This window comes from Paralichthys olivaceus, chromosome 18 (genome assembly GCF_024713975.1).
Source record: "Paralichthys olivaceus isolate ysfri-2021 chromosome 18, ASM2471397v2, whole genome shotgun sequence".
Classification (NCBI taxonomy): Eukaryota; Metazoa; Chordata; class Actinopteri; order Pleuronectiformes; family Paralichthyidae; genus Paralichthys; species Paralichthys olivaceus.
The window spans coordinates 14,923,758-14,948,900 of NC_091110.1; the positions used below are offsets into that span (position 1 = coordinate 14,923,758).

The 25,143-nt window shown below is 42.0% G+C and overlaps 1 protein-coding gene across 3 annotated transcripts; it reads left to right on the plus strand.

The window, feature by feature from the left end:
* Positions 1-2,519: 2,519 nt before the first annotated feature.
* On the plus strand, positions 2,520-24,351 carry ulk1b (unc-51 like autophagy activating kinase 1). 3 transcript variants are annotated; one of them, XM_020082347.2, is made up of 27 exons: positions 2,520-3,197; positions 4,116-4,208; positions 4,660-4,701; positions 7,157-7,189; positions 8,237-8,273; positions 9,827-10,000; positions 11,823-11,896; positions 12,289-12,390; positions 13,032-13,090; positions 13,786-13,868; positions 14,237-14,287; positions 14,699-14,790; positions 14,951-15,116; positions 15,694-15,748; positions 15,872-15,958; positions 16,342-16,473; positions 16,570-16,718; positions 17,602-17,861; positions 17,953-18,134; positions 18,451-18,572; positions 18,689-18,814; positions 19,325-19,509; positions 19,842-20,026; positions 20,439-20,557; positions 20,650-20,807; positions 21,112-21,247; positions 21,527-24,351. In XM_020082347.2, the coding sequence occupies exons 1-27, from the start codon at positions 3,108-3,110 to the stop codon at positions 21,580-21,582; spliced, it is 3,048 nt and encodes a 1,015-aa protein (XP_019937906.2). In that variant the 5' UTR covers positions 2,520-3,107; the 3' UTR covers positions 21,583-24,351. The 3 variants fall into 3 exon arrangements, with proteins under 3 accessions (XP_019937906.2, XP_019937908.2, XP_019937907.2); XM_020082349.2 differs by having other exon boundaries at positions 2,526-3,197; positions 15,697-15,748; XM_020082348.2 differs by having other exon boundaries at positions 2,526-3,197; positions 14,954-15,116.
* Positions 24,352-25,143: the final 792 nt, after the last annotated feature.

Consider the following 25,143-nt stretch of genomic DNA (forward strand, 5'->3'; position numbering starts at 1 on the left):
TAAGGTGCAGTAGCAGGAGCCCATTTGTTATCGGACTGACTGAGAGAAGGCAGAGAATGTGATGTTGAAGAAAAAAGATGTTTAAATAACTTCCCACTCTGTTTCCAGGTATAATTTATTCCATGATACTGTCACTGATTATACAACATTTACTGAGGGAATGTTTTTTTAAGGAAAACTAATATCCAAAGGGTGAGATAACACAAATGGAAAGTTGAGAAAAGGACTTAAGATTTCTGGTTTTCCTTGATGTTTTCATATCAGTGTTTGCAAACTAGACTCCTAGTCCTCTACTTCCCTCCTCTGGTGGTTTAATATACAGAAAGTATACTGAATACAAACCCATTAACTTCTTCACACATCAACAGCTTCATTCTGTTCTGTGTTTGGAGAAATCCGTCAAAAGATCCACATTTGGAAATATTACAGATTTTATTATTTTCATTAATTGATATTGATAGTATACTTGCTTTCTGCCTTGACAAATCCTTTCAAGGAGGTATAGCGGGTCGTCCACTATGCACAAGGCGGCCCGATCCCCGGTTCCTCCAGTACGCATGCTGAAGTTTTCTTCAGGCAAGCTGCTTAGCCTCAAACTGACAGTGGTGGAAGTGTGTGATAGAAAAAGCATAAAACTGTGTGTGAATGTTGCTTTGATAAGATTAGAAAAGCTCCATATGTAGATAATCTATCATTTATCATTTAATCAAACACAGTGGATATAGATGTAGTGGCCATCACAAATGCATCAACTCGTCCAATCACACAAACACAAACATATGTTAGTATTTGATTTTGCCTCCCAATTTTGAAACAATTAATGGTTTGTCCTAATATCCAGGACCAGGTTGAAGGTCGTGATCAGGGAGAAACCGTGCAGATAAGAAACAGTAACTGAAATCACAGATGAACCAGATTCAACTTACATTACTGCTTTAATCACAAATAGGGAGAAGATAAATCTACTGGTCCTGGTGGGGGAAACAAATCCTAAGTAGGCCAACATGTCTCTGGTCAATACAGAGGAGGAAGTGAAAGACAGAAATGAAGTAAAAACAGACCCTCAGACTAGAAATGGTACACAGATAAAAAAATAAATAAAAGTTCATCTTTTTCTTTATCTTTCATTTCAATCAGGAGCGACTTTGAGTGATTGGTTCAAGTCCAGCATGTTAGGGCTGTGATTGGTTTTGAACAGATTATAGGTCTCGACCCTGTACTTCGCTTCCTTCCTCCTCCTCTTTTCTTCTTCCATCTCTCCATCACCACTCAGTGTTTTCTCCTCTGGACGCAGAGAAAAACTCAAAATGGCAGCAATCCAGGTAAATGTCATGCTTAATGTAAAAGTGTTGGCCTCTATGTTGTAATGAAAGCCCTCAAGGTCTCACTGTCTTCTCCCCATTGTCCTTTCTGTCCATTGTATTGATGTTCTTCCATTTGCTCCACTTGTCTCTCTCCAGTTTTGTCTTCCAGTCTTTCTCATCATCTCCACCTCTCTTAGTGTCTGTCCCAGAATCTTACCATTTTATTGATTTTAACTCAACTGTGTCCAAAGATGCAGTGGGCTGACTTACCTCCCACTTTCCCCTGCTCTTCTGTATTTCACCCAGGGGTGACGGTCATAAATATAAAAAGCTTAATGATCCAAAATGACACTTTCATATAAAGCAGATAAATAGTTTGCTCTGTGCACGTCACCTCCAGAGCTCATGATGATGATAATGAGCATTATGAATACCCATCACTCCACCTAGTGGTGAGTTTATCAAGAATGACTGTCAGGTAACCATTTCACCTTCAGTCAGGGGAGTAAGATATTATTTCCTCTCATTTTAACAGACAGCATTAATATAATTATATTCCACACAGGCCTACTTAAAATAAACCCATGATGATAAAGAATATAGAGAAAAAACATTAAGATATGAAAGACACAATGCCTTTTTTGCTTTTATATGTTTTGTGGTATTTTGTTGTTGTGTAAGTTTCAGATTTTTTTTCTCTCTTTCGTGGACCAAAATTTTTTATTTTATTCATTTATTGTGTAAGTTCCTTTAGAATATAGAAGAAGCTTAAAGGAGCTTTTGTTATCTAAGCTCCAAAGTTATGGAACAGACTGACGTTAGATATCAGAGAAGCTAGTTCAGTAAGACTCTTTAAACGACAACTTCAAACATTTCTCTTTACTTCAACCTTTAACTGGAACTTACACTTGTCGACATGCTTTTATAATTATCTAATTTTTTAAAATGTATTTTTCTTTCAAATGTCATTTTAACATGTTTTTATTTGTATTACCATGATTGATTTGTATCTGTATTGCATTAAAGCACTTATCGTTGTTGGGGGTCTTATTTTTTAAATCTTGTATTATTGATTTATTTGCCATAAAAACTTATTTTAACGTTGTAACGTTGTTTGTAAATGTTTATCATCATTACTACTATTGTTATTGTTTTTATTATTATTATTATTATTATGACCCTGCTCAACTGACGCCACGCCTCCAGCTGTAACCGTGCTGCGCATGCGCTGTGAGTCAGCGGCTGGCCACCCGTCTGTGTCTTCGGGGGAATCGATGCTGTGACTCTGAGCTGCGGCCACAGGTCGGATTCACAGCCGCGGTTAGTGGTTGAACGTAGTGAGTTCTCAGTGTAACTGGACTTCCTGCGCTGGTTTCGCGGATCGGACGCGTCGAGCCGCAGGAACGCGCAGCGGGAACGCGCAGCTCCTGGATGTAAACAAACCGCGGCCGTGTTAAGGTGGCGCGTCACAGACAGCTGCAGCGGCGGAGCTCTCGTCAGACTCCATTTTTCTGAAACATCGTCCTGGTTTGTTTTTTTTTAACTTCGTTAACTCCTGCGTCGGCTGCGCTGTCACCGATGGAGACGAGCGCCCGGCCCCGGTAGGACTCCAGCTCCAGCGCGTAATGTGCGGGAACATGAGAGGAGAGGACGGATTGATGCCCACGGCCAGTGAGAGAGGGGCCGAACATCCCTGCTGCTGCCGCCGCCGCTGCCCACACCTCAGCCCGCAGGAAGGAGCTGACCCGAGGCCTCCCGGTTCCTCCTGCTGGTCTTAGAGAGGACGTCAGACTGAGGCTCGACATGGAGACTGTGGGGAAATTCGAGTTCAGTCGGAAGGACTTGATAGGACATGGCGCATTCGCTGTCGTCTTTAAAGGAAGAAACCGAGAGGTCAGTATCCACCGTCAAAATATAACGTTCATCCTTTAACACACCCAGATGTGAACCTGCAGCACGTTAAAGGAGGTTTACGGGATTTCTTTGCATCGTTAATGGTGCATCGCCTTTTATTTCCTCATCTGTTGTGTTTGTTTTCATTGTACGGCCTTAAGAGGCCCTGCAGCCCAGACAGGATGTTCTGAAAAATAAAGAGTTAAAGGCTAAAAACACTTAAACTCCCTTTTAAATGTATATTTAATGCAGGATTGTCACCTTGACCGGGTCTGTACTTCTCATCAGGCTTATAATGCACATGATGCACGTTCAACAAATGTAAATATAGGCCAGCAGACATGTATTGTTTCCAGAAGCATGAGGCAGGCCAGCAAATAACATGTAGAAACATGTCCTGCACTTGTAAATAAAGAATGTAAAGTTCATATTAATATGATTACACACTGATATCATCATGTATCACACCCTCTGAGAGAGGAAATACAGGCCTGCAGCTGCTCTGTTGCTTCATTTGGAAATTTGCATTGAGGATATATTGCATTTACATTAGAGGATGACACATATTGAAATATTTACACAATTTAATACAGTTAAATGTGCGTTAAAGTAATTGTTTGAGAGTCACATGCTGCAAAACGGCCTTTTTATAACTAGACCTCCTGTCTGATTTCAGCCAGAATCACATTTCATAAAGGAGAGAAGCAGATAGAGACCAGTAATCAATATTAGTCAACACACATGTGCTTTAGTTCCATACTTAATATATCATTCTATGTTAAAAGTGATAGAATCCATTGTTTTGATGGATCACCAGGATATGAGGTTTTCATTCACCAAGCACAGACAACGCACACATGCATTGCTTTTGTCAAATCCAAACAAAAATGAAGATTTGCTTGTGTCGTGTGCTTCTAGAAACACGACTGGGAGGTGGCAGTAAAATGTATAAACAAGAAGAACCTGGCCAAATCCCAGACCCTGTTGGGGAAAGAGATCAAAATACTCAAGGTAAGTTCCCTGGTTTCAAGTTGTTATAAAATAAATACTTAAACAATAAAAGGAACGCTTAAGACACTGAGAATGGTACCCAGGGCCAAATAAAACAATAGAGTGTGTCCTCGAGCAGTGTTAAACCTCAGCGTGACTGATGTCTCAGCTCACCGTGATAGTTCCAAGTATTATAAAGTGTTTATTACTTTATTTGGCTGATTGTGTGGTAGCACCATATTTTGTTTGTTTTGAATTTAACGTCCAGCCCTGGAGAGCAGCCAGATGTTAAAGTGAAATATGAGCAGTGATTATCTCAGCGTGGTTTTCTCCCTGAACAAGGAGATTTCATCATGAAAGCAAATGTTCAAGTGTCCCAGGAACAACGTGGGAGAAGAAATGGCTGCTGGACGTCTCTTTTAAAGTCTCACATGTACATGCACTTCAATGGCTTTTCTTGTCCTTCCTGCAGGAACTGAAACATGAAAACATTGTGGCATTACTGGACTTTCAGGTACGTCTGTTTACACATATAATCCTTGCACCTTTTATTGTCCCAGTTTTCTCAACTCGAGCAGATGGTTTGGCAGATGTGACCCACTTCTGTCTCATGCAGCTTAAATAGTTTTGTTTTGACTCATGTAAATGAGGCCTTTCTGCATTTCTCTCTGTTTCATCCTGCTCGAGCACGTTTCCTCTCTGTTTTTGCATTTGCAGCGAATCCTTGTAAAAGTTTCAGAGTACTTCAGACTTTGTGTCAGGTTGAAGTCTGTCATCATCATCACCCCCACCCCCCCGTGTTTACATTCTGTCTGCAGTTACACGGCTGTGACCCTGCCGCTCCTCTCGATGAGGGCTTTCTGGAAAGTGTAGTGTCTTTATGTTTCGCTTGCCTCAGGCATTTCTGCTCAAGTGTTTACTCCTCTTTTCTTGGAACAAGGCATGTGCTTAGGGTTCAGATCACATGATTAGGTGCAAACACAAAAAAGTGAACAAACTGAATCCAGAATCACAGCGATGTTGTTGCCTGTGTCTTAGTAACCAGCTGCCCTGTGGCACCCCTTCCTGATAGCACAGCCTCCACATAAGTACCTGTCTTAACCCACCAGGTGCCTCTTTTGTCTTTGTAATCTCTGCCATCTCGTCAAAAATCACGTAACAAGCAGGTTGTGCTTATCAGGGTTCAGTTGCAGGCGGTGGCGGTTCTGCTTATGGAGAAACTTCCTACGAACAAATGTCTTTGTTTAATGTGTTGAAAGGAATGTAAACACAATCCAACTGCAGATGATGCAGGTTTCCGAGATTTATTATATTGATTCAAGTTGATGTTTCATCACGTATTCTTATCTTCAGAATCAGAGGGCTTAGTCACCGGGCAAAGAAACGAACAGTAAAGTCGTGACTAATTAACTAACATTGTTGAATTGGGGGAAAATAGGGATTTAACTGCTTTGCCCAAGAGCTCCTCTTTACTATCTCTGCAATAATGTATTTGTTCATGCACGACCTCAAAATACTCGTCTCTTATCTTTATGCCCAGTCACAGTGTCGCTTCTCTGGACGATGCTCTGAGCTGCTGTCTAAGATTACAGGTTTGTCGTCGCTCAGCAGTAGAGAGTGTGAAAGTCCTGTCTCACTAGGTCAGGAGGAAACTGAAACCAAAACAAGCAGTGGACACCAGAGACCATTTTTACTTTGCTTAAACTTTTCAAATGTCCCCTGATTGTCTCACACAAAGTGACTCAGACGTACTTTAGAGAGTTGACTGTTTGGGTTGTGCTGAATTTTCTCAGAGTTGTAATCGAGCGCTGGTGTAACCTATCCATGCAACAAGTTCCTGTTTCAAAACAGGTTTTGAAAGACAAGAGCAAATAGCAGATGGATCGACTGAGCGGAGGTTATAACGTTATGTTTATTTAAGAGAGACACTTCACTCATTTATAAACAGAGTCCCTGTGCAACCCTCACTGAGGAAACTGCACCTTTTGAACCAGGAAATGGTTGCAACCTCGAAAGTGACACAGTTTCACTGTTGTGCATTGAACTTTGTATTTTATTGCAAGTCATGGTGCAGAGAGACGGCCCGTGGAGAACCAGACACCTGGTCGCCGTCCATCTGCAATAAAAACAAAAAAGACAACCAACTGGAGAAGGCCTGACTCAGCTGAACAACAGAGACACTCTGGCCTCTGGCTGGTGGATCCAACAAGAGATGAGGTCAGAGCGTCAGTCATCTGTTGCCATGTGATAAGAGGAAGGCCGCACTGTTTGTTTTTCAGATCCTCTGTTAGCGAGGATCGTAAAACAAAGTAAATAACAGATGTTATACGAGTTGCTTCTAACTCAGTGCTGTAAATCCATGCCCTTTCACTTCGTCTTTGTCGTTGTGGGAGTTTACGAGTTAACATTTTGGATAGTTGAGCACCTCTCACTCGCTCTCTCCCTGATTTGCCCATTGTGTTGATAATGCCGTTGTCAGCCGAGCCAACTGCTCCGATTCCCTAATTGTTTTTGGCTCGGCACGAATGTAGAACTCTGTGTTGTTGTTGTCACACTTCTCAGTAGAGTCAGCAAACAACAGGCCTCATCTTGAGTCTGGGATAGAGCTAATTAGTGATTATCAATAATTAGCGCCTCATAGTCGCCATCAATAGTAATATAACAAAAGACAAATATACATATCAATATATGCTTTGGGCCACAACTGTGAGGAGGTATAACACAACACCATTCCATTTCACGAAATTAGAATTTTTGTTATCAGACCAGTAGCCAGCATCTGCCCTTCACTCTCCTTTTTCTAATCCCCCTCTTTAATCCTTCTTTTCTCTGCGACCCCTTAAGGCTATTGTTTATTCCTCCAAACCACCAGCTTCGTTAACCCGGACAGGGTCAGCCTCCTGCTCCTTGCTTTGTCTGTCACTGACATGTGTTTGTTTACACCCCCCTCTTTTCTTTCCTCTCTTTAGGAAACTGCCAGCTCTGTGTACCTGGTAATGGAGGTAAGCTTGCTGTGATGTTGGTCTTTGTTTGCCGAGCAGCTGTATTGTCAGCTTTGACAGGGCCTGGGCTATAATTAGCTGTGTCCTCAGGCATCAAGGGGGGGTAAAGGGTCGTCAGTCAGCAGTCCAACTGCTGCAGGTTTATTTGCTCTCACCATATTCCATTTTAATGGTCAAGAGCCAAAGAGAGAATTATATTGTTTAACATATCTTCTAACTGGAGTTTGAGTTTTTCTAGCCTGCTTAAAGATGGACGACATGATGACTCCTTAAAGTGAAGCCACTATTACTGGCTGCAGTAAAGGTTCCTCAATCCTGCTTCCTCCATGTTAGTGGAAGGGACATGGACCAAACTAAAAACTCACAGTGAATGTCAAAGTATTGTTCTTAAAGATGGTTTCAGTCATTTTAGATCGTTCCTCTCACACTGTTACTTATCAGTTTTTGTATTCTCCTCCCCCAATGGGGTGGTAGTCTTCCAAGGCTCCACATTATAAAGTTATAAAAGCAAAATAAACAGTGAGTGAAACTGACTTTCACTTGGTAAATATTGTGTCTGTTTGAAGAATATTTACATGTTGCCACGTGTACTTTTTTATATCACTCAATGTTTTCAATTGGCTGCAGATGATAAAAAATACAGAAGTATGACACAGATATAAATAAAACCTGAAAGAAACAGCAGATGCATTTAGAGTGTTTAAGGTTGATTTATTACCATCTTCATTGTTTCGTGTTTAACTCTTAGAAAAGGAAAATGGCTTGTGATGCAGCCTTTCAGAGCCACACCTGTCATATCCCAAACCGTCCTCAGATTCGTTCACATTAATGCTGAGAATCAGAGCAAGGTTTTAAATCTGTAACACAGTCGTCAGTTTTCTCCTCCATCCCTCTGCTCCCCTCAGAGACCACATCAAAAACGTATTATCTGTGTTTACACATCAGGCGTCATTATTACTTGTGTTTTCTAATGTGATTCCTTTCTGTCTGCTTCTCTCTCTCTTTCATTTCCCCTCCCTTCTTCTCTCCCTCTCTTTCTAATCCCAGTACTGCAATGGGGGTGACCTTGCGGACTACTTACACTGTAAGTGCAACAATTCATCCACGTTCAGTAGAGAAAGACATTGAACCGATGGTGAAATATCATGTTTGTTACTGGATGACAAGGAGTCTGTGGCTGTGTGAAAACCAAGATCATAAATGTTTTCATGCACACAAGGTGAACATTGGAGGTTTGAGATATTATTCTCTGTGAGTGTTTTTATAGGGAGGGAAGCATAGAAGCTATAAGATCCAAATTGGCATGGCAGCACTGTTTATTATGATTTATAGACCAGAGCGGAGTGAGTCTCAGTGAGGTGCTAGTTTGCCTTTCTGAATTTCCCATGTTCATGTTTGAAGTTACTAACATGATCAAAACCAACACATCTGAAACTTCGCTATCTTGTCAGTGTTGCATCTTGTACAATATGAACCCACACAGAGGTTCATGGCTATATATGCACCAATGCACAACATTATATTGTGTCAGGTGCAGCGTCTGGTTGGATCAGATAAAAATCAATAAAAATGTATACTGCAGAGTAATTTAACCGGGAGTGAATTCTGATTCTACCCATTACCATTGCAGACAAAAGACAGATGACAGAGAGTTGTTTGACCACTGGAGAAGTGGTTTAATACGATTAAAAATGCATGAAACAACTAGCTTTAGCTCTCTTCCACTTCCAAAACAATTTAAAAAGTATATAAAGTAAAGTATACCCTGAGAGGCAGCCACATCACCACTCTGTCTTTTTATGCTTCCAGTCCGACCGCAGGAAGCAGCTTTTTTATCTGCAGTCCTGACGACAGAAACAGATTTGAAGCTTCAGAAACAGCTACAGGAACTTCAAATACCTGAGGCTGTAAATAGACTTTGACAGACTGTGTAATAAAACTCACAGAGAAACGTCCCTCTGGTGTTCGTCTGTCTTTATTCATCATACACACAGTACGTGAGACTTACATCACATGCACAGAGGACAACACCTCAAACCGGGAGTATCATATAATCTACAGTTTAACTCAGAATAGTCTACACTCGACTTGTCTGACCTGCTAACGTTGTCTTGCCAGGTACCCACACTCTAAATAAAGCTCCTATTCCAATAACAGTCATCGCTGCTCTGGTTAAGAAAGAGCATTTGACAAGTGGTTTTGGATTCACTTCCATCTGTGGTCAGTAAACTAAAGTCTAAATCTGGCTTTTAAAAGTCTGTGAGAAGCGAGGTGGAGTCAGAAAGAAATTCAAGAGAAGGGAGGAACTCTCGTGTGGCACCACTGCGAGACGAGGGAGCTGATTGGAGGGGAAACAGACGAGGAGCTGAAGGTCACAGTGGGCCGATGTCATCACATACAAATGTTTTAACAGATAAGTTTAGAAGTGAAATGAGGTGATCTGCAATGTGAGCTGAAGATTTGGTCAGATTAGATTTGCATACATTTGAGAATTGAAAACCGGTTCACTCAGTCCATACCTGCCTGCTGTGCCCCCTCCTCGTGTGCTACATCTGCACTAAATATCACATTGTAATGTATGAGAATCACAGTTTATACCTAGTATAATGTCCCCATATTTGTGTTGTGCGTCTGCAGCTAAAGGCACGCTGAGTGAGGACACCATTCGGGTTTTCCTGCAGCAAATTGCTGGGGCCATGAGGGTCCTGCAGGCCAAGGGAATAATCCACAGGGACCTCAAACCCCAGAACATCCTGCTCTCGTACCCACAGGGACGCAAGTCGCACTCCAACAACACCTGCATCAAGATTGGTAGGTGTGACGTCTGTACTCATGACATGTGGATGTGCATATAAAGATGTATATAACATCTGTTGTTCCCTTTTAACGGATAAAAGGTCAATGATCATCTAGAGTCAGTCAATAATTGACATATACACCAAAGAAACAGGGAAACAAGTGCAGCTGTTCGATGTTATTGTAAATGTGTCACAGCTCGGCCTAACTTTGTGGTATCTGATGATTTAAATAATAAAATAAATAAAATGTGTAAAGGGTAAGAAAAATAAAAATGTTTGTACACTCTACACCCTGATGTGAGAAGACGGTATGTGTGTGTACATTGGGATTTAATGGGAAAGCACCAGGAGCCTCTACAGGAGCAAAAGCTAATTGAATTTCGAGGGGCTCCGTATAGAAATCCCCACAGCACAGTACAGCTCGTAACAGCAGTTTTATTGCAAGAGGACCTAATAATGATTTTTTTCCCAAGGCAATTGATTCCACTAAGATTAGAAGACTTATCTTGTTAGAGGAAATTTATTAGATGATACAGAGAATTTTTACATTTTCCTCCGGCGGTGTTCGTAGTCTTGCTCTGACACAGCACACCAATGGAAAAATACCCACCGAGAGAAAATTCACAGATTCATGAGGTATGTGTGGACTGAACCCAAAAATACGATGTTTGTGTAACAGCAGGTTATCACCATGATGTTAAGTGTCATGTGCAAGTACAGAGAGTGTGTGTGTGTGTGTGTGTGTGTGTGTGTGTGTGTGTGTGTGTGTGTGTGTGTGTGTGTGTGTGTGTGTGTGTGTGTGTGTGTGTGTGTGTGTGTGTGTGTGTGTGTGTGTGTGTGTGTGGGGGAGAACTCAGCTAATCTTATCACATTATACTTACACATATGCAGGTGTAGACATATGAACACATGCACATCAACGGTGAAGCAGGGGATTACTAAAATAGATTTGTTTACTTTTTAAATAGGCAGCATGCTGGTGCTTAAGTACGTTAGATAATATTTGTCTTTGAATATATATTTATATATTTTCGGAGTGTGATTATGATTCCTATAAAAACGGAGCTACACAGCAGTGAAGCTCTACTAAAGAGCTGCGGGTACTTTACTAAGCCATAAGACTCAAGTGGGTCCAGAGTGCTAATGCTTCATCGTCACCAGTAATCACACAATAAAATACGAAGATATGAAGATAATATTCATCTCAGGCTTTTCTGCTGGAATAATAAGTAATTTTATGGTTTTATGAACAAACAGTGCTTTCAGCTGGGATCCTGTAGAAGACAAAAACGACCGAGCACTATCATGAGCTTTTTTCTAATTCGTAGCCATCTGCAGTTTTTCTTTGGAAAGGTCTTTTCTATTTTTACCTCCACAGGAGGGTTTTACCCCTGTTTGTTTGTTCAGTGGGATTATATAAAAGCAACTGAACAGATTAACATGAAACTTGATGGAAGGATTGCACGCGGGTCAAGAAAGTCTCCATTACATTCTGGTGCAGATCCAGACAAAGGGGAGGATCCAGAATGTTTTGTTATATATGTATTTATATATTTTCACAAATAATTCATGGATCTTGACGTTTGATTGGATTTAAGGAGTTTTAAAAACAAATGACTTTAGCAGCCATCTGCAGTTTTTCTTTAGAGCGGTCTTTTCAATTTGTTTCTCTTATTTAATCATTTTGTTGTCGTCCTCGGGATCAGAGCCTTGTCTTTAAGAAGATTCAGCTGCATTTGCTTCTTGCACCAAATGTTAACTCATCCATCTTTGGCCTCTTCTTGTTCTTTATCCTCCACTTCCTCCCACCCCTCCCTCACTGCGTCTCTCTGCAGCGGACTTCGGCTTCGCCCGGTACCTTCAGAATAACATGATGGCGGCAACGCTCTGTGGTTCTCCCATGTACATGGTAAACACATGTTGTTTTTATATATATTCAGGAAAAATAGTCAAAGTCATCATTGTGAAAAGTTTCAGTTGGATGATAAACCAGAGCAAATTCAGATTTAATGACCTCTGTGTGTTTATTGATAGCAAAGGTTAAGAGGGTCCATTATGAGCTGGGAAGGCTTCTTTACTTTTACTTCAAAAATAAAGGATGTCTTGTCATTTCTGGGATTTTTATTTTTAGAGCTTCTGTCAGTATTCTTAGTATTTAACAGCAGAGTTCTATTTCTTTTAATTTCACAGTGGTAATTTCTAAAACAGTCCAGCACAACAGAAAGTAATGCAGCATCCCCTCCAGCAGTAGTTATGAAAATTCCATCATCTCATTAAATGTTCATGTTTTTACCTCACCAGGCTCCTGAGGTCATTATGTCCCAAAACTATGATGCCAAGGCGGACCTGTGGAGCATAGGGACCATAGTGTTTCAGTGCCTGACAGGAAAGGCTCCTTTTCAGGTAAACACATCAGTTGCATTGGTTGTGTGCTGTTTTGTTTCTGGGCATTATCGCAGATTATCTTCAGTTTGTGCTGTTGAAAAATAATGGTGTGTGCAAAACCCCCCTGACTTTTCCTTTAACGCTGTCGAGAGACGTCACCTCAGTCTGTTTGTTGAAAGTAAACACACAGGCTGCCTCCTCTCTTCAGATCATGTGAGAGACGAGCAGGAACCTGAAAACCAGGCAGTTTGTCCCCGGTGACTTGTCCAACGCTGAACAAGATGAAAGATGAAACTTCTTGGAAACTTATCTCATCTGAACTTATGTAAACCAGCTCAGCAGCAATTCAGAAGCTTGCTGACTGTGGAGCTTTGTTTCTCTGCCTCATTAACAGGCATTTTTCAGAATCTGTGCGAGGGCGACGCAGTGATGATAGATCATGTGACTATAGGATGACACACTGCTGCTGCTATGTCTGTACATTCACAGGCTGACAATCAGATCTTTGCTGCTCTCCCCCTCCTCCCAATAAACTTTAATCTGTGTTTGAACTTTTAATTGAATTATTTTCTGAAGCACTCAGAAAGTGTGACGTAACTAAAGCTCATCAGTATTTGCATTTTTATGATAAACATCTCTCTATCCTCCATCATGTGTAGGCCAGCAGTCCTCAGGACCTCCGGCTGTTTTATGAAAAGAACAAGAATCTCAGCCCAAAGTAAGGAGTTACCCTGACATGACAACTTGATTGTATTTTTGAAGACGTCCTGAAAACACTGAACTAAACCTTGTTTTGTGTTTTTGCTCGATTGAGAAATTCGTACATTTCCTATGATGCGTCTTGAGAGTGAATTAAACAATGGAAAGTGGACTTCTAGCCAAAACCAGTATCTTTGAGAATGTGTTTGCGTCACTATAATACTATAAAAATCTGATTTTTAAAGCTAACACCCGACGTGCGGTTGGCAAATCTCACCTTCTAGAGAGATGCTGCCAGTGAAGGACGCACCAGCTGGGCTGTTCCAACAGCTGAACAGCAGTTACTTTACAACGTTGTCGGAGATGATGAGCCGCCAACAAATCACCCACAACCCCCTCTTTCTAAAGCACAGGCTCTGCAAAGGTTTAAGATTCATTTGATCACAGATGCTGAATGAAAGCCTGTCAGAGTCCTGAGCTGAGGAATGTTGACAGCCACACAAATAGGTGGAAAGAGTCATTATTTTACTTTATTTACTGTCGAAAACTGTGTGAATACATATTAGTAAATGATTAAATTCAGTGCGGCTAAACGTGTTTCCTTATCTATAACAATGGGTTTCTGTCGTATTTTGTGACCTTTAGAGATTTTCCCGAGATCCTCTTTTCTTCTGCTCAGCAGCAAACAATAATTCTGGTGTTATTTTTTCACAGCATCCCCAGAGAGACTTCAAGTCATCTGAGGCAGCTGCTGCTGGGTCTGCTGCAGCGCAACCACAAGGACCGCATGGACTTTGGTGAGTGAACATTACAATGAGAGGTGTTACAGTAAAAATGAATAACACCGTGTGCTGCTGATGTAGAATATAGTACGTTCTGCCATAAATGGGTTGGCATATTTATTTGTAGATGGTGTTCCTGTTGTATTACCCGGGCAACAGATGTGAGAAATATTCCTGTGACGTTTCCATTCAGTGCAGAAGTGTTAGATTATCAAATATCCTCCACAGAGAAGAACACTGTGCATGTGTGTGTCTGCGTTCTGTCTGCACAAGAAATCCTTGTACATGTGCATCTTGTGCTCATGGTTGCATAAATTCTGTGTCTCAGAAATGACTCTGCTTCCCACAAGCTTCTGTTTATCACATTTCCTCTTGTGTTGTAGATGAGTTTTTCTCTCATCCTTTCCTGGAGGCGAGCTCGTCAATAAAAAAGAGTGAGTAAGAATAAATATTGTGATTCCCAACACAACCTGGTTTGGAGGATTCACATGAAACACAAAGTTCAGCATTGTTTATATTTTTGCACACTTCATGTATGAACCTGTCTCTCACTCTCATCCAGCGTAATTATATAAAACACCAGTCAACAAACATGACACATTGTCCGAAATAAAAAATCTTGAAATGATGTCAGGATTAAATGTTTCATCCTCTTGATACACTACTGCCATCATATTCCATCATACACCCATGCAGTGATGAACCTGAGTATATTTCTGTGAGCAACACATACACACGTCATGGTTCGTGACCTGGAAGCAAAGTTTCTGCTTAGGTTCAGTTTCTCTCACCTTCGTATCCTTGAGTTTTCTAACAAATATGTTGTGTGCATTCTTTTGTCACAGCAACTCCGACTGTGACCATGACCTGTTTCCCGAGCTCTGCATCAGCCAGCTCTTGTAGCAGCTCCTCCACCTCTCATCTCGCTTCGCCGCCGGTTTGTGTTTATTATTGTTTCCCTGCTTCTCTGTCGTCTCTCTGTCTGTACCTGAGTATTTATAAGCTGTGTTCTTTATGTGCAGTCACTGCCTGTTTGTCCTCCTCTCACTCTGTGCTTCTTTGTTTCTCTGCTTTTTTCAATCTCTCCGTCCCTGCAGCAGTCTCTTGCTGAAGTTCAGCATTTGCGTGCGAAAGCTCTGGCCTCCCCTACCCAGGAGGCCACTGGTTTTCTCCTCAAGGACTCCTCAGGGGGGGGCGGCAGCAGCAAGAACTCCTCCTCCTGTGACACGGATGACTTTGTCATGGTGCCGGCTCACTTCACCAGTAAGAAAACTGCTTTCATGAAATCTCTTCCTAAATGTCAAACACAGCTGTGCACAGTCCCAACGTTTGCTCCAGCTCCATCTAAGTATTTGAAGTTCGAGTCTATATATTCTTATACAGACTGGCTTCATGTGGCATTTACAGCGTTTCATAAGCTCTTTTCTTTTAGTAGTGATGCGTAGATTGCTGTTTTACCCACAGGTGGGCTGGGTCGTCACATTTCTGATGAATAGGGTTCTGGTGGGTGAAATAGAAATTATACAATATTAATGTGTAAAATATTAATTACATTCTCTACAATGTGAACAACAAACAAAGAGAATCTTGTGCATTCATGCAACGAGCACTGATTCCACACAGCTCGGTGCATCACTGAGGCCCGACGGAGTCTCACTGTTTGTCTCTGTTTGCAATTACTAGTCATTGAAAACATAGGGCCTGATTTTTGTACCATGACGCACCGTGCAAAGTTCAGTTAAATGTTCAATGGAATGTATCTTATTCATTTCATTGAGTTTACAATACGAAGAAAATAATACATTTGATTCCTCTTTAAATTTTTGTTGTGGTTTTCCAGCAGGTGAGCTGACATGTGAGAGTAAAGTGCTGCAGGACAGCCTGATGAACAGTGGGTGAGTGCGATCGGACATCACCTGTATTACATCATTCATTAGATTTCTATTAAAAGTGGGAACGATGCACCTTAATGACTGTGTCACGGTGTGTCTCCTGTTTGTCTTCCACTTTGTAATCAGCTCTCTTCTTGCCTCTGCTGGTCTGTGTAGTCAAGTCAAAACACCACCACGCTCGCCCTCCTACAGCGGCTCTCCAAGTCCTGTCAGGTAACACATACCTGAAAGTTTACATTTCTGGTCATGCAGGTTGAGAAACTAGACCACGACAGAACATGACATTCCCTGACACCCTCCGAATTCATTAAGTTTATGCTAATGAGTCGACCAAAGTTGAATAACACTATTATACTGAAGAAAATATAAAATATAAATATTGATCATTATCAAAAAGATGTTAAATGTAAACGAAGTGATATTAATATGCTATGTATTTGTGTATTATTTTATTATTTTGAAAATTTCAGCAGAATTTTTAGGATCAGAAAAGAATACAATAAAGACACACACACACACACACACACACACACTGTGTCCTCTCTTGTCTGACAGTTTCCCTTGGCACACTCTGTCCCTCTCACTTTTGCTGGCAGGCCCAGCGAGTTCTTGGGAAGTAACTATGGAAACCACAGTCAATCACCGCCTATCCCAGTCCCCACTCAGGTCCAGAACTACCAGCGCATGGAGCAGAATCTCCATTCGACTAAACAGGATGGCTCACCACGGTCTGTATCCACACACACACACACACACACACACGTGTTGCTCTATTGCAAAATGCAGATGAACTGAATGAATGTTGATGAACTGGACGTCCTCAGGTTGTCGACACCAGTGCGGCGCTGCAGCAGTGGAAGCTCGTTGGGCTTCGCTCGGACCGGACCTTCGCCACCATACGTGCAGGCGCCGGTTACCGCCAGCCGCAGACTCTCTCTGGGAGGTGGTAGAACTTTCCAGCTCTCGCCTCAAGGTAGCTCAGAGGGTAGTTTTCACTTTTAAAATCACACTCACAGATGCAGGTCACAGTTTCCCTCAAACTTTATCTGGGCCTGCACATTGAATAAAAACTTGCAGAGAGTTGCAGTGAGCGTTTGGTCTGTTGGTTCTATTGTAATGGAGCGGTGCGGAATCAATTAGTCCACCAATTGATTAGTTCAGCAATACCCAATCCCCTGTGTCTACTTGTGACCACTTAATACGGGTTGTGGATTTCTGGTGTGTAATTCAGCAGGGGGATGTTTTCAATCCTGGAGACTTTAATTTGAAGAATTCAGTCTCTCACAAAAAAAGATAAAAGCAGTAAATTCAGAAAAAAAGTATTTTAACAACTTGTATTTCTTCTATGGCTCTTTAATCAGCTTTTGACCCTGCAGATTTATTAGGAGACATCTCTGGGTGTCCTGATGAGCAAGTTGGGAACCCACTGGAGTTCTTGATGAACAATTGCATTGATTAATCCTTTAAGCTCCTCGAGTCTGATTATAAATCAATCTAAATCAGATATATTCAGGTTCAGAAGTGTTTGTTGGATAAAAGGAGGAATTAAAAGATTTTGGTTTGTAGTTTTCAAAGTAATTGGTTGAGAAAATGAACCACCCACACACACAGACACCCTGTCGTCTGCTCTGTGCTCCACACTGGCACAGTTCCTCAGCTGTGGGACATGCATGCCAGCAGGACAGTGGGAGAGTGAGACAGGACTTTTCTGTCTCTGCCATCTCTTTGTAGATTTTGTGTTATCTTGGCTGGTCTGACATAAAAAAGAATTTGCAAAACCACCTGCGAACTAAAAGACAGAATAAATATATATAGGTATATATCCTGACCTCCTTCTGTCCCACTTCCCGTATTAGCTCCTCAGCACGCGGAGCACCGGCCAACTTATCAGCAGCACCCGCAGAGGACCGGACTTGGTACGCGGCTCCACAGTGCCCCCTGTCTTTCCGAGTGCGTCAGTGGTGGCGCCAGGCAGAAGATCAGGAAGCAGCACTCTGACCCAGTGGTCGCCCCCTCGTCGGGCCTGATGACTCTCCGCGCCTTACACTCGTCCCCCAGACTGAGTGAGCTGATGCAGCGCAGCCCTCTTCCCACCATCCTCGGCTCCCCCTCGAGGGTCAGTCAGCTCTGTCGAGATGCACAACACAAGAAAAGCACATGAAGCAGCTGAATCTAACCTCTGGTATATTTCAACTTTCTCTCCTCAGGTCCTCCCTCCATTTGAATTCCCCAAGCCTCCCAGCTCCCCGAACCTTGTGACCTTCCTCACACAGCAGGGTTTGGTCATCGGCTCTCCGTGCAGCAGGACTGCCCCGTCAGAGCCCAGAGACCCAGGACAACAAGCTCCGGTCATCCACAGACTGAACGATGACACCAGGACCTTTGGGAGGTTAGATTGTTGTTGTTGCTTTTGTTCACCTGCAGATACAAGAGACGTAGGAGAGCTTGTAGAATGACAATTTGGAGCTGGAAATATATATCATCTTTCTTCAACCATACACTGCTGGTTTGAATTGTTTTCTTTTTCTAATCTAATTTGTAATATCTGTGAGATTAGAACCTGCAGATCGTCTTTATTTAAAGGCAGGTATTAGAAAACCTTAAACGCTAAATAGTTAAAAATCATATTTAACAAGGATGTTTGTCTAATTTTTTTGTTTATTTCTCCCTATATTCTCCGTTGCCCCCCCATCTGTTCGGTGCAGGTCTCAGAGTGCTGGTCGTCTGTCTGACATGCTGCTGATGGCTGCGTTTGGACCAGGCGGACCTGTGTGTGAACAAGGCAGCGCAGAGAACCTGACCTCTGAAAAAGCCATAGAAATAACAGGTGAGTTGATTTACCAGGTTTTGTGTGGCATGAGATTTTTCTATAAACTATTGCTCTCAGATAATCAATGATATGTTACCTTTACCTTTTAGTCATTCCTCTTAACTGTCCTCTAGTGCCCCCAGGTGGTGGGGTAGGCCTTACACCTGGATCCATTAGCCCTGCACAGGTGGTCTTCACTGTGGGCTCTCCTCCCAGCGGCAGCACCCCACCTCAAACCTCCAGACAGAGGAAACACTCAGGTAGCACATGCACACAAATGATTTGTTTTAATGTTGCCTCTGCAGCAAGTGGGAATCAAACCCCACATCTGCAGCAACGTTAATATTATGCTCCGCATGTCGTACAACACGGAGCAATGGGAAGCTGCTGTTTTCAATTTCAACGATGTGAAAACTTAATTCAAAGTGATTGTGAAAAGCATTCAAGGTTGATTTTCAGCTGACCCAAGATTTAAATGAGGCCAAGCTGTGGAGGGATTTAGTTCCACTCAGGGAGTAATAACCTAAATTACTGCTTTTCCGAACACACAATTTTCCAATTGGTAATTGTCACTTAGAGTATTTATGAAAATAAAAATTAACTTAGTGGCTTAATCATTCATTTTAATGCAGTTACTCATTTGAGAAATAACAGGCAGCCTAGCTGTAGTCTACATGCTGATTTTCCTGTTTATTCAAGAGCAATGAAAATGAATGGCATTTGATGTTAAATGATTTTATGTCTACCTTCTCTTTTTCTGACTCCTGCAGGCTCATTCATATCAGTCAGCCCCGCAGGCTCCTTCACCAGCCGGTATCCTCAGACAGGCACCTATCTGGACGGCTTCGAGGCTCCGCCCAGTCCTCGCTACAGTTTCACTGATCCTATCACAGCCAACATGGGAGGCCCCGTAACCTTTGAGGCGCCGGAGCTGCCTGAGGAGACGCTGATGGAGGTGAGGAGCAGGTTTCCCCTCACAGCTCTGGAGAGTCATCACTTTGGCTCAGTGAATTCTAAATATGTGTGAAGTAATGATTGTTTACACCAATCTGGGGGGTTGTTCAGCTTTCCCCCAATGAGGGCGGAGACAAATAGAAAAATAGACAGCATGGGGTAGTTCAGGTGCCTTTAGCTCAAGTCAAAATGCCTGCATCCTGTTTAAAACTTGCATTCAGACTGAATTACATAATCCCCTTCTGTTCCCCTCTGTTTCTAATTCTACCATGAAATTGTCTCTCTCTCCTTCTCTCTCCGTCTGCCGTTCTTCCTGCCTCTGTCGGAGCGCAGCAGGAGCACACGGACACGGTGCAAAGCCTGCGTTTCACCCTTGACTTTGCCCGTTGCCTGATGGAGGTGGCTGGGGCCCGTGGTGTCGCGGTGGTGGGGGAGCAGCTGGAGGTTGCTCATGCCTGCCTCGTTCAGCAGCAGAGCCTGGTAGCAGATCAGATAAGCTCGCTGAGCCGAGAGTGGAGGTAAGGCCACTTCAAGAATCTTTGTGTAGATGGCAGTGATACTGTTAATTCCCTTTGAAGGGAGAGATACTTGAGTCTACTCGAAATGTTTTATTTTGAATGCAGAGTTGCACCAGAGCAAACAGAAGCACAGTGACTGAATGCAGTCAGCTGAGACTTTCCTGTTCTGCTGAGTAGTGGACTGAAGAGTTTGAGTGTAGAGAAAGAGGAAGATTTAGATCAGTGGTCTCGAATCTGCTGCTAAAGACAGGTGGTGGCAGAGATTGTGTTCCGCATCTTACATTTTAAAATATGTGTTTTGTGTGTGTGTGTGTGTGTGTGTGTGTGTGTGTGTGTGTGTGTGTGTGTGTGTGTGTGTGTGTCTGTGTGTGTGTGTGTCTGTGTGTCTGTGTGTGTGTGTCTGTGTCCGCAGTCATGCAGAACAGCTGGTTCTCTACCTTAAGACTGCAGAGCTCTTGTCCACTGCCTTACACACAGCCATGGAGCGAGTGAAACAGGGCAAACTCTACCCATCCGCTACAGTCAAACAAGGTATGACCCCTCATATAAGAGAGAGATGTTACACAGTGAATATCTCCATAGCCCCCTGGATTCATTTGTTTTCATTTTCTGTCCTCACACAGTCGTGAGGAGGCTGAACGAGCTGTACAAGTCTAGCGTGGCGTGCTGTCGCACGCTCAGCACTCGTCTGGAGCACTTTTTTTCCAGGAAGCACCGTCTAATGGACCAAATCACCTCCATCACAGCAGAGCGGCTGCTGTTCAGCCACACTGTGCAGATGGTAAAGCTCCGAAAAACTTAGTAGGAGTCATTCAGACGCTGTATCTATGAGCATCCAGTTAATACTCAGTGCTAGTTACAACTTGAATGTGCTCTCCAATTATTGCTCAAGGATCATATGATGGCTGTAAAGTAATTAAATGCAAAGTAGACCACTATATAAATTGTTAAAAGTCCTATATATATGTTTGTTTTGTATATTTACTCAAGAAACCGTACCCCACACACACAGCAACAACTGAGGTGATTCACATTATAATGATATTCTGATCAAGGCTAAAGTCAAGCTGCTGTTGTCGTCCCAGGTTCAGGCTGCTGCGCTGGACGAGATGTTCCACCAGGGGGAAGCATCGGTCCTGCGCTACCACAAAGCTCTGCTGCTGATGGAGGGCTTGTCTCTGCTGCTCACTGAACGGGACGACATCCTCAGTGTTAGCAAATGTAAGTGTGTCTGTCGACTCATCTTACACAAAGCAGGGGCATGTCCACTCAGCTCCGGGCACCTTCCATCAAATATTCATCACTGCACCGTTTTCTATGATGATGTATTAAAAACTATTTCATTTCATAAGAGCTGATGTTAAAGTGGATATTTCAGTCAGAGCAGGTGACACAGAGCTAATGCAGCTTTCACAAAACACAACTAACCTGGTTGTCTTTATGGACGTGACTTATGTTGCACCGCTCACTGACATTTTCCCTTTCTCTTTGGATCTGCAGGTAAGGAGTGCATTGAACGCCGCCTCACCGCTTTGCAGTCAGGACTCTGTGTTTGAGAGTCGGACTCTTCTTCTGCACGGTGCGCATCACCAGCGAACTAAATGTCCACCCACATTACATGGATCTCAGTTCCAAACACTTCAGTCTCCACAAAATTTATTTTTTCACCAAAGCCTCCAGCTCTTTACAAGGCTTTTTCTGTTTGGAGAGCAGCAGTGACTTACCCCAACACTAAACCTGGCTCAGTGCTGGACATGAAGCACTTGTGCTGTAAATGAATGTCTGCGTCTATGTGAGAGGACTGTGCTCATGGCACTCAGAATGGTATTTTGTGATTCCTCGCACTCGGCGTAAACACATCTAGGAGCAATTATTGCCAAGTATCCACGTACAGCTCTTAACTAAATATAAACACATAGCGCTGTAAGACGTAAGTATAGGCTACATGCTTCAAATTTGCAATAAGCAAATCTGCGGATGAGATGTTTGACAAAGATCAGTAGCAGGAGGGAGAAGCCAGTTTTCTGCTGTTCACCTACATGTGGACGTTCAGAATCATGCTCATCACACATTTGTTCCTCTGTTTGCTTTGCTCAGTTTATTCTTTCCTGTTTTGATTTAGTTACTAGTTGAAGGGATGTAAAGGAAGCACGTACAGGTACTATTACAAAAGAGTTGCCAAAAATGACTTTTTCATAATGTAGTTTTGTTTTTGCTTTATGTTTTATTTTAGATTTACAAAGCTGGTTTGGAGGAAAAAAATACTTGTGTTGACACTTTATTGATTCTATACTCGCTAAAAACCAGAATGAAACAATTAGGAATATAAAGCTGCAGGTAGAAAATGGGCCCAGAAAATACTGCAGCGCGCACGTTATAGCTTTTATTCAAGAGGGACTGAAACTGGTCTGTTAGCATCACCGATCACAATCATATTAACATAACTGGAGGTTTCTCTTCACGAGATTCTGTATTATTTTTTTTTTTAATGTTTTCGAGTTGTGCAAGTATAATCAACTTTGAATGAAGCGCTGACAGGAGAGTGACAAAGTAAATATTTTCCCGATAACCATCATTTTCAACTGATCCGGGGTCTAAATGTTTTTGCACTGTTAAAGTACTGTATCTTGGAACATGATAAATAGTTTGTGGACGTTTCTGGACAGATTTTGCTCATGTAGAGATTTCTACTCCCATACTTTTAGTGCAGTTTTAGTTGAGCGTTACTGTCCGAAGGGGATGTGTGTTAGATGTGTGAATGTTGACAAAGAGTTGGTATAAGCTATGAAACCTTAGGAAGATCTCTTCAGGACATATGAAAGAAAAAAATTTGCTTTACACTGAAAAAAAAAAAAAAAAAGATTTACATCAATAGTGCTGTGTTTTATTTGAGAGTAGCTAGTGGGTGGTGATTGTGTTTGGTTTTCTAAAAAGTTTATTCGGAGTGCTAGTTTTATTTTTGCACTGCTGATTCTGACCTTCATATATCCCCCTAACTTCCCTTAATTGTGGGCCAATAGGAAAGGTCAACTTCTACTTGAGTTGCTTTCGAGGAGACGTTTCCATGTGCATGTGTGCATGAGTGAAGTGAAGTGAAGGCGTTTGAGGTATTTAAGTGGGATTTCCATGAAGAACCAGTGACATCACTCCAAGAAGATGTGAATGATGTGATTTTGACTACATCTGACTTGGGTGGTGGATTTTGATCCCACTTTTTTTTACATACGAATCAGAATCCAATGACAAATCGAGGGTTCCTCATGTGTTCCAGGACGACATTCTTTTCATTGAGGTGCTTTGTCCTGTTGTCTGTTGTGAGTTAACTAAGAGGGGGAATAAGTTAATATTTGATCATTTGTGCAGTGAGGACTGAAGAAGAGATGGGGAAGCCAGTGTAGCAGCAGAAGAAAACAGAGGAAAGTTTGTTTTCTTAGTGAAGATTTCTTTAGATAGACATGACGTGTATTTGATTTGTGGCCTTTTGTGTTTTGTCAGAGATCTTTTGTCTGATGTTTTCTTTGACGCGACTCTCCCAAGAGCATCCTCTGTGTGTATTTATCGTTTCTGTGAGTGAACATTCATGAGTGTATATCAGCTCATCCACAGACTCCACACGTGCTGTTCTGTTCAGTCAGGATGCTGTGACAGTGTCTTGAGATGGTAGCAGAGAGTGGTGGCCTCTTTTCTAAAACCTGATGCATGTGTCACTTTTAATTGTTCCCTACAATCGTTGCTATCAGCCATCCTAATGATGACGAGGGGTCGAAAGCACCATAAGGATAATATGTGCTGCAGCTGAATTATACAATGGTGGAGAACAGGTTGTAGGACAAGAACTTTTCCTCTCTGCTGAAGAGTCCTTGAGCAAGTACCTGACTCCCGACCAGCTCTTGAGTTGCTGTTCAAAGTGAAATTAAATGTTACCATCATGAAGATTAAGCCTTTGCTCTGTGCACTCCCACGATAATCTGTCATTCTCTCTCTGTGTTTGCGAAGAACATACCTGAATGTTTGCATTTTCATGTTTTGATTTCTCTTTTTCTGTATTACCTGTACATATTGTAAATTAAGTTATTGTTGTTATTGTGTATATATATAAATATATACAGTATAAATGGCGCTGCAGGCATAGAGAGAGCAGAACCATAGCACCTGCACATTTCCAAAGAGAAAACGCCTCCTTCTTCCGAATTGTCACAAGAGCAGTTTAATGGTGTCAGACACAATCTCAGCGTCCTTGTGTGATGTAACCTTCACTGTTTGAGAGCTGCAACATGAATAAAGTGAAAGGACAGGTCTTAAAATGTTGTTTTGTCCTACAGAAATCCTTGTATGACACTTGAATTTACTCAATCATCAACCTCACCATGGCCGCTTTGGTCTTGGAATAAATCAGATTCCTCAGTTGTCCCGTTATCGGTGGGATATTGTTCGAGTGAAAAGCCAAATAAAGCCGCTATCGTGCCGCTGACCTATTAAACCAAGTGTAATGGGATTTAACATAAAGACTACTTAAAGGAACATACCAGTGTTTTAAAATGATTCACATAAACCATCTATATTTACCTCCACCAACGAGGATTTGTGTCATCTGCTTGTGTGTTTGCCTGTTTAATAATGACATGAAATAGGTTTTTTCCTCTATTTTAGATTGTGAAACAATTAATTCACAGGTACTGTAATTACTCCAAAATCCTATTTTGGTTAATATTTTCATTGACATCATAAAGACTTTCCAATCCAAGAAAATGATGCACGGTCCAGGAAGATAAGATAAAACTTTATTGACACTGTGGAAATTCAGTTATAGTGGATAATTTACAATTTTTAGAATAGCCGCAAAAGAGTAGAGATAAATCTGCACGGTGTGAAAACTCATACAGATATTGAAAAGGGAAAAGAACGTGAGAAAGAAAAAGTGTTCAGTGCGTAGAATTAAGTGACATCTAGTGGTGAAGTTGAATGTAGCAAATGAACACCCCCTCACCTCCCCCTCCCCCTCCAAACATGAAGGAGAACCTGTGGTAGCTTCAGTTTTCATAAAAACTCAAAAGGTGTTTAGTTTGTCCAGTCTGGACTACTGTAAAAAACATGGCGGCCTCCGTAGAGAGGACCCG